We start from the raw sequence: 9,744 nt of genomic DNA, 5'->3' as shown, positions 1-9,744 counted from the left end.
TGCCAGAGAGACGCTGAGGCCCTGCAGCGTCCAGAGAGGGGAGCGGAGCTGCGGGGGTCTGCAGCACAGCGCTGTGGGGAGGGAGGGATGGCTCTGTGCCACTGGTGAAAGGAGGCTGGATGAAGGAGGGGTTGGTCTCTATCCGCGGGGAATGGGGTGGGACGGCAGGGGATGGGCTCAGGGTGCAATGGGGAGGGTCGGGTTGGAGACTGGGAACAACCTGTGCTGCAAAGAGCGGCCAGCACTGCACAGCTGCCCAGGGCAGTGGGGAGTCCCCATCCCTGGGGTGTTCAGTGACCACAGGGACGTGGCACTGGGGGACGTGGGCAGTTGGACTGGATGATCTCTTTTTCAGCTTTGGTGATTCTGTGAAAGCCTTCTGTGTAAGGCTGTTGATGTGATCTACCTGGGCTCCAGTAAGGCCTTTGACACTGTCACAGAAGAACCAGGGTTGGAAAAGACCTTCAAGATCATCCGGTCCCAAACATCAGGACTGTCCCCAACAACGTTCTCATGGAGAAGCTGGCTGCCCACAGTTCGGCTGGGCGCACGCCCCGCTGGGTGAAACGCTGGCTGGATGGCCGGGCACAAAGACTTGTGGTCAATGGGGTCAAATCCAGCTGGTCACGAGTGGTATCCCCCGGGGCTCAGTGCTGGGGCCACTCCTATTTAACATCTTTATTAATGATCTGGATGAGGGGATTGAGTGCACCCTCAGTAAGTTTGCAGATGACACCAAGTCGGGAGGGAGTGTTGGGGGGAGAAGGGCACTGCAGGGGGACCTGGACAGACTGGATGGATGGGCCAAGGTCAACTGTGTGAGTTTCAATAGGGCCAAGCGTGGGGTCCTGCATTTTGCTCACAGCAACCCTGCAGGCTTGGGGAGGAATGGCTGAAAGCTGCCTGATGGAAAGGGAGCTCAGTGTGCTGATGGACAGTGGGCTGAGTGTGAGCCAGCAGTGTGCCCAGGTGGCCAAGGAGGCCGATGGCATCCTGGCTGGGATCAGGAATGGTGAGCAGCAGCAGGGAAGTCATCCTGCCCTGTGCTCAGCACTGTGAGGCCTCACATTGAGTGCTGGGTTCAGGTTTGGGCACCTCAGCACAGAAAGGACGTGGAGATGCTGCAGCAGGGCCAGAGATGGGCAACAAGGCTGGGGAAGGGCTTGGAGAATATGGCCTGCAAGGAGAGACTGGAGGAACTGGGGATGGTGGGTCTGGGGAAGAGGAGGCTGAGGGGAGACCTGATTGCTGTCTTCCAGTACCTGAGAGGTGATTGCAGCAGAGTGAGGTTGGTCTCTTCTCAGTGGTGACAGGACGAGGGGAAATGGCCTCAAGTTGTGCCAGGGGAGGTTTAGGTTGGGTATCAGGAAGAACTTCTTTACAGAAAGGGTTGTTAAGCACTGGGATGGGCTGCCCAGGGAGGTGGTTGAGTCACCATCCCTGGATGTGTTTACAAACCCTTTGGATGTGGTGCTCAGGGCTGTGATTTAGCGGAGGGCTGTTAGAGTTGGGGTAGGATGGTTGGGTTGTGGTTGGACTCGATGATCTTTAAGGTCTTTTCCAACCTAAGCAATTCTATGATTCTGTGATTCTATGATTCTAGGCTGGGGGCTGAGCTGTTGGAAAGGAGCTCTGCAGAGAAGGACCTGGGGGTCCTGGAAGCCCACAGCTGACCAAGAGCCAACCAAAAGGTGGCCAAAAGGCCAATGGGACCCCGGGGTGCATTGCACAGAGCGCGGCCGGCAGGGCGGGGAGGTGCTGCTCCCCTCTGCTCTGTGTAGGGAGCTGCTGGGGGGGCTGGGCGGGGGGAGCTGCAGGGGTCCCTTCCAGCTCTACAGCTCTGGGTTCTGTGACTTGAAACTAGAGGAAAGAGCTGAAGAACCCCTATGGGAACATGGGACCTCCAGAAGGGACCCCATCACCATTACCAAAATGGGCGCAGCACAGCGTGGTGTGGGGACGGGGTCGTGGGGTCAGGGGTTGTGGGGAGGACTGGGACCGGGTTTGGGGCAATGGGGTCAGGATTTGTCATTTGCTGTGCTGGGGCTGTGGTGAGACCCCCACCAGCTCTGCGCCAGCCTGGAGGGCAGCATGGCTGTGTGTGAGGAGGGGCAGCGGTGGCAGTGGGCATTGGGGCGACATGCTGGGGTCTCCCAGCACCCCCCGATCCTGTAGGGCAGACATTGGGTGAGCAGTGGGCACTGTGACACCCCGGTGCTGCCCGTAGAGATGTGCACGAGAGCCCCAGAGCCCTGCGGTGATGGCAGCTCAGGTCCTCATCTGAGGAAGGGGAGGAGGGGTCCGGTGTGGGGACAGAGAGAGAGCAGAGAACAGAGCGAAGCTTTCTTATAAATTTATTACATAATAATAATAATAATAATATAATATAAGAAACATAGATCTCTGTGGGGTATGTGTATCACAACGTCAAGGGCGGGAGGCGAATGGCCACACCTCCATGACTCTGGAGAAGGAGAAATCTCCTCCGAAAATCCATACAAAATAAGGGTGAAGTCAAACTGACCCTGTAAAATTAAAAACAGAACAAAAACCCACAGGTGAGTTCGTCCGGGTGGGATCGAGTGTGGTGGTGGGACGAGGCCTGCGGCTCCGCGCACACGTGTGCGAGGTGCAAGCGTGTCGATGCACATGCAGAGTCCTTGTGAGTGTGCACGTGCCCGGGGGCCGTGTGTGTGTGGGGGGATATACGCACATGTCTACATGCATGCCAGCAATGGGGGATGCACATGTGCTGGAGGAAGAAAACCGGGACGCACTGTGCTGCTGCCAAAGCTCGTGGCCATTGGTAACAAAGCGTGTTGGCTTTGGTTGCCCAGGGCCATCAAGCACAAAGCACACTGGCTTTGGTTGCCCATGGCCATCAAGCACAAAGCACATTGGCTTTGGTTGCCCATGGCCATCAGCAATGATGTGCGTTGGCTTTGCTTGCCCATGGCCATCAAGCACAAAGCACAATGGCTATAATTGCCCATGGCCATCAAGCACAAAGCACGTTGGCTATAGTTGCCCATGGCCATCAAGCACAAAGCACATTGGCTTTGGTTGCCCATGGCCATCAAGCACAAAGCACAATGGCTATAATTGCCCATGGCCATCAAGCACAAAGCACATTGGCTTTGGTTGCCCATGGCCATCAAGCACAAAGCACGTTGGTTTTGGTTGCCCATGGCCATCAACCACAAAGCACATTGCTTTGTTTGCCCAGGGCCATCAAGCACAAAGCACGTTGGCTTTGGTTGCCCATGGCCATCAAGCAAAAAGCATGTTGGCTATAGTTGCCCATGGCCATCAGCAATGATGTGCATTGGCTTTGGTTGCCCATAGCCATCAAGCACAAAGCACATTGGATTTGGTTGCCCACGGCCATCAGCAATGATGTGCACTGGCTTTGGTTGCCCATGGCCATCAAGCACAAAGCACATTGGCTATAGTTGCCCATGGCCATCAGCAATGATGTGCACTGGCTTTGGTTGCCCATGGCCATCAGCCACAAAGTGCGTTGGGTTTTGGTTCCTTTTCTCCTAACGTCAGAGTTACAGAGGAGGGGTTATGAAGAATGAGGATCGATGGATTTTGTTTGGACAAAGGAAAAATACCAACAACTTTTTTTTTTTTTTTTTCTTAAAAATTCCCTTCAAAGCCAGGAAAAAAAAAAAAGAAAAAAAAAAAAAAACCCAAAAAAAGAAAACCCCAAGAAGTGTCTCCCTTTGTACAGAAGTAACCCAATGTCGAGAAGCCATGAGCATCACAGTGAGGGCAGCGGGCGCCGCGCGCTCGGCCTCCTCCTGAATGGCTTGTCAAAGCGAAGCGTCTCACTGGGTCCGGGATGCTCGGGGTGGAGATGCCAATGCCATCAGAGTAGATCTAAAGTCAGAAAAGAGCTATCTACACATGGGAAAAAAAACCCTCTTTGCTTCAGCTGAGAAAAAAAAAAAAAAAAAAAGGTTAAGTAGCAGCAGCTGCATGAGCTGGGACGGTGCGCTTCTGTCTGGGTGGGACCAGAAATGATGGTGGGATGCGACCGCTGTTGGGGCCGATCCGCACTCACTGCTCCTGGGGAGCTGTGCGGGGCCGTCTCCAAAGCCCTGAGCCCACGCTCATGGAGCTCCGTGTGCATCCGGCCGTGGAGGGGGGTGGGCACTGAGATGGGAGGGTGTGGGCATGAAAGGGATGGGCACTGAGATGGCAGGATGTGGAAAGGATGGGTACTGAGATGGGAGGATGCGGATGTGGAGGAGATGGGCACTGAGAGGGGAGGATGTGGGAATAGAAGGGATGGGCACTGAGATGGGAGGATGTGGAAAGGATGGGTACTGAGATGGCAGGACGTGGGAATAGAAGGGATGGGCACTGAGATGGGAGGATGTGGGAATAGAAGGGTTGGGCATTGAGAGGGGAGGATGTGGAAAGGATGGGTACTGAGATGGGAGGATGCAGATGTGGAGGAGATGGGCACTGAAAGGGGAGGACGTGGGAATAGAAGGGATGGGCACTAAGATGGGAGGACGTGGGAATAGAAGGGATGGGCACTGAGAGGGGAGGACGTGGGAATAGAAGGGAAGGGCACTGAGAGGGGAGGACGTGGGAATAGAAGGGAAGGGCACTGAGATGGGAAGATCCAGCTGAGGAGGAGACGGGCACTGAAGAGGTGCAGGGTTTGGTGCAGACCCGAGCAGCCGTGGGGACGGGGTGATGGCACGGCCGTGGTTGGGTGTCGCCTTCTTTTGTGTTTTCCTGACTGGGACGAGCCGTGGTGCCGTGGGGCTTTGCCCCGTGGTCACCCAGTGTTTTCCAACACAGGTACGGCTGCAGCTGCTTGGCACGGTGGGAGCTGGGGGGCACACGGCGGCGCGGGCGCCAGGCAGAACTGTGTGCCCACCATCCATCTCCAGCCCTGGTGGGAGGATGGGGCAGCAGTGGGGCAAGGAAGGCTCTTTGGAAATGGCAAGAAGGCGTCCAGCTTCCTGGTCCCAGACCGAACGTCCTGCAGAAAAGTTTCGCTCTGCAGTCTTCTGGCCCCTCGTGGCGGGGGGCGGCTGCAGGCGGGGTCTCTGTGGGTCGCCCCAGAAGCAGCTGCGGAAGGGGCAGAGACCCGAACTCCTCAGACAGAGCCTGAGGAGCTGCCTGCACTCAGGGCAACACGGAACACTCCAACCTGTGCACCGAGCACTGGGGGCTCAGGGCCGTGCCGGGGGGATGCTGGGCAGCAGGACTGCGCTGCTCTGTGGGGTGGGGGCTGCTGGGGTCTGCTTTACCTGCAGGAATGGGGAGAGGGACATGGGGGTGGGTTTAGGAATGGGGATAGGGATGGGGATGGGGATGGAGGTGGGGATGGGGATGGGGATGGGAATACGGTTGGGGATGGGAATAGGGTTGTAGATGGGGATGGGGATGGAAATAGGGATGGGAATAGGGATGGGAATAGGGATGGGAATAGGGATGGGGATGGAGGAGGTGGGAGCAGGGTGCAGGTGCAGGGCTGCAGAACCAAGCTGGGCAGCCTAGGCAGAACCTGCATTGGTGCAGAGGTTTGCAGCACGGTGAGCTGCGGCATGCAGGGCAGTGCATGAGTGGCAAGCATGGGACATGCAGCAGGAAAGGACAGCGTGGGGCACGAGGCTGATGCACCAACGGCACAGATCCCCACGGCACGGTGCAGGAAATGGGCTGTCCCACAGCACCGCGGGGCGGCCCTGCAGAAGCAGCGTGAGGAACAGGAGGGTGGACTGAAGGTCTGTAGAAATCCCAGTGTTCTGCAGGGTTTGTGGCAGAGCCTGCAGGGCACAGGGCTGCGGACATGCAGCGATGCGGAGCGCCCACAGGATGCGGCCGTGCCACCTCGCCAGGCGTGGGCTGATGGAACAGAACCAGCATGAAGGAAGGTTTGGGTTGCAGGGAACACACCTGGCTCACGGCACGGCTCTGAGATCCGGGCACTGCAGAGCAGGAGGTGACGACAGGAGCAGAGCATGGAGGAGTGCGGAGCAGCCGTGGCTGCTGCACGTCCGTGGTGCAGGACCGTCCCTGTGCACGAGCATGCCAACAAACTCTGGTAACTCAGAGGGTGCTTGCTCATGCCAGGGTGGGCAGAGGGGATGCAATGCAGGTAATGGGGGGCAGGGGGCTGAGGATGAAGGATGGGGACAATGCGATGCTTGTGTCAAAATGCGAAGAGACCACCAGGAGGGACTGGGGAGTGTGGTGGGGTACAGAGGGCGATGGGAGCGTGGTGGCAGGGCTGGATGGGACCAGAGGTGATAACGGCACAGGGCAGGATGTGGGCACACGACAGCGCAGCGTTGGCACACACAGGAGGGCGGGCGCAGTGGCAAAGCTGGCCAGCAAGGAGGTGGCCTCGGGTGGACGCGATGGCTGCAGTCAAAGCTGGGATGCCTCCTGGCTCCCCCGTTATTAGGTGGGAGGCCTGGAGTACCCCGGGTATCTACAGAGGGATTTTTGCTTGCAGAATAAGAAGGTACAGGTTGGGAGCCCCTCACCTTCCCCGTGCAAGTGCTGGGGCATCGCCTGGGGAGGGAAGAAGCGCTGTGGATACACAGAATTCAGTGGTTTCCAGAGAGCTCTGGATGGAGCCTCAGAGGCCGAGAGCTCAGGGTAAGGAGACAGCACCGCAGCCACCGGGGCCCATCAGAGGGGCTCAGCCCGGGGCCGCGCGCAGGGGAAGGGGCCGCAGCCCCAGCCCTGGGCCTTCCACTGGCTGAAGGTTGTAAAGGTTCGTAGATGTGTGAGGGTCAGAAGGAACCTCCTTGTCCTTCCCTCTAGCACCAGAAGAGTTAATGCCTTCATGGGGGACTCGGCTTTTGGGGAACACCAGTCACCAAGCCGTCCCCTGGCCACCCCTGAGCCTGGGCGCGCGATGCTGGCGAGGGGAGTGCATGGGGCGCGGGAACGGGAATGGGGCTGCTGCCCCTCCAGCACCGGGGCCGCCCGCCCCAGGCCGTGGGTCTGCGGGTTCCCCGGCACCGGAGGGAGAGCAGCATCCAGGAGCGGGGACTGGAAGCTCTCCATCTCCATGCGTTTGCCTCTGCCTGCGGGGATGGAAGACGTGGTGTGTCCCAAAAACCGAGCGGTTTCGTTGCTTTGTGTTTCTAAATCTTTAAAATCCAGAGTGTCTGAAAGGAGCTGTTGGTTTTTTTTTTTTTTAAAGTTTTTTTTTTTAAAAAGACTCTTTCTTTTTTTTTTTTTTTTTTTTTTTTTTTTTTTTTAACATTCAGTCAGTCAGTCGCTAAAAACTCCCATGAGCGATGGGCGTCCTGGGGGAGGGGTGCAGGCACCGCCTCGTCAGCATCTCAACAAGTCTAGAGATATATAGATTTAGTAAAATTATAACAAAATCAGGTGGCTATAGCTATAGATATAGATATATAGATATTTGTTCTCTCTTTTCAAATATATAGCTGATCGATTAAAAAGATGCAAAATAAGGATGACAAGGACAGAGTGGGAATCCTGTAGGTCAGAATCGTCTCTTGTAGATCATCAGCTGCTCTCTATATAAATGCACGGAGATTAAATATTACCCATCAACGCATCCCCTTGGAAACAAGACCCCAAACCAAGAGGAAACCAAACACCTCCCCCCACCCCCCACCCTCACCGTTGGCAAAGCGTTTGCTGCTGGGTCCCCACCAGCCTCCCTCGACACCCCCCAAACATGCTTCAATCCATGCGGTTTCGCTCCCTCTCCTCTCTCGCACGGCTCCGGTCTGCCAGGAGAGCCGGACCAGGGGCTGCGGGGTGGGAGCGGGGCGGGAGTGGGGCGGCCACCCCCACGGCACCGGGACCCCTCGCTGGGCCGCCCCGCCACCGAGGCTGCTCCCCCCCCTCAGCACCCTGCCTGCCTCCTGCAGCAGGCGGCACCGCCGGGCCGAGCCGCGCCAACAGGCCTTGTTGTGCCACCAGGCCTAACAGTACTGCTGGGCCTAACTTTGCCACCAGGCCTCGTGCCACTGGGCCTAAATGTGCCACCAAGCCTAACAGTACTGCTGGGCCTAACTGTGCCACCAGGCCTTGTGCCACCAGGCCTAGCTGTACTGCTGGGCCTAACTGTGCCACCAGGCCTTGTGCCACCAGGCCTAACTATACTGCTGGGCCTAACTGTGCCACCAGGCCTTGCTGTGCCACTGGGCCTAACTTTGCCACCAGGCCTCGTGCCACTGGGCCTAATTGTGCCACTGGGCCTAACAGTACTGCTGGGCCTAACTTTGCCACCAAGCCTCATGCCACTGGGCCTAGTTGAGCCACCGGGCCTAACCGTACTGCTGGGCCTAACTGCCACCAGGCCTAACTGTACTGCTGGGCCTAACTGTGCCACCAGGCCTCGTGCCACTGGGCCTAATTGTGCCACCAGGCCTAACAGTACTGCTGGGCCTAACTGTGCCACCAGGCCTCGCTATGCCACTGGGCCTGGGTGCGCCATTGGGCCCAGCCATGTCACTGGACCTAGTTGCACTGCTGGGCCTAAGTGCACCACGAGGCCTAGCTGTGCCACCGGGCCTAGCCACACCACCAGGCCTAGAGGCACTGCCAGGCCTAGCTGTGCTTGCAGGCCTAGCTGTGCCACCCAGCCTAGCTATGTCGCTGGGCCTGGCTGCACCGTTGGGTTTAGCCACACTGCTGGGCCTGGCGGCACTGCTGGGCCTGGCTGTGCTGCGCACCCCAGGGCCTGGCCGGCCCGTTCCCACCTGCCACACGAGATGCCTGCAGGAGGGTCAGGCTCCTCGCCTGGCGGCGGGTCGGCCCCCAGCCCCAGCCAGGTGTCACCGTGCCACAGGCCAGGCACAGAGCCATGGCACGGCGGCACGTGGCTCCTCGGCCCTTCCGGCCACCGGCGACGCCCCCAGGCAAGAGCACATCAAGCGATATACAGGCCGGACTCTCTGGGAGGGACGGAAAAGAGGATGTATTTCATGCAACATTCCTTTTCCCGAAGGCGTCGCGGGGCCGGCGGGGCTGAGCGGGGCTGCGCGTGCGCGGCACGGGGCCGCCTGGGAGCGGGTGGGAGCCGTCAGGCTCCGCACCCTTCAGTGCAGTGCTCAGAGTAGAAAGAGAATCAAAATGGGTTTTATTAGTCTGGTAGAAACGTCCCCCCGCCCCGTTGGTGGCTCTGGAAGAGGCCGGCGCTGCCTAGCATGGTCAGCTGTCTACCAGCTGCTTGAGTGCCCGCTCGATGTTCATCCGGTGCCCGACCCGTGTCACCCCCAACTCCACAAAGTCCTCCTTGGTGAGGGCAGGCAGATGCGTGCCCTCGATCTCATGGTCCTCAAACTTGTCTCGGTGCTCCACCAAGTTGATGCTTTCCAGCCAGTCCCCAACGTCGTACTTGTTCCACAGGTGGAGGGGTTTCTGCATGAAGGGCCTCGGCGGGTGGAGGGTGTGCAGGGGCGGCCCTGGCGAGGGGGACGGGGACGGGGAGCGGCTCCGGGCGCTCACACTCCTGACCACAAAGCGCACCTCCTTGGGCTCGTGTGGGATGGAGAGGCTGGAAGATTTGAGGATGGTGGGAGGGGTCAGGCCGTAGGGCCGCACGGTGCTGAGCGGCTCTGTCCGATCCAGAGCCGGCTTCACGGGGCTGGGGGTACGTCGGGTTACGGGGTAGCGACTGCCAGGTCGAACCGTGTAGGTGGTCCCGGAGCTCCGCTGGGAAATGGTGCTGAGTTCTCCTAAACTACTGAAAAGTCTGCAGAAAGAACGGTACAGCGAGAG

General features: G+C 58.5%; 1 protein-coding gene and 1 pseudogene across 5 annotated transcripts in view; both read right to left on the bottom strand.

The window, feature by feature from the left end:
* Positions 1 to 3,951: 3,951 nt before the first annotated feature.
* On the bottom strand, positions 3,952 to 7,197 carry LOC149919305 (uncharacterized; annotated as a pseudogene).
* A 1,889-nt stretch (positions 7,198 to 9,086) lies between these two features.
* Positions 9,087 to 9,744, bottom strand: part of SHANK3 (SH3 and multiple ankyrin repeat domains 3) — a 290,023-nt gene continuing 289,365 nt past the window's right edge. For all 5 annotated transcript variants that reach the window (XM_090121481.1, XM_090121525.1, XM_090121365.1 and 2 more), the window contains one exon: positions 9,087 to 9,718. In XM_090121481.1, coding sequence (XP_089977607.1) covers positions 9,175 to 9,718 — 544 coding nt within the window. In that variant the 3' untranslated portion in view covers positions 9,087 to 9,174. The remainder of the gene's footprint in view (positions 9,719 to 9,744) is intronic.

The sequence above is a fragment of the Phasianus colchicus genome, chromosome 1, assembly GCF_987193195.1.
Source record: "Phasianus colchicus chromosome 1, bPhaCol1.hap1.1, whole genome shotgun sequence".
Classification (NCBI taxonomy): Eukaryota; Metazoa; Chordata; class Aves; order Galliformes; family Phasianidae; genus Phasianus; species Phasianus colchicus.
This window is presented reverse-complemented; position numbering and strand designations above follow the sequence as displayed.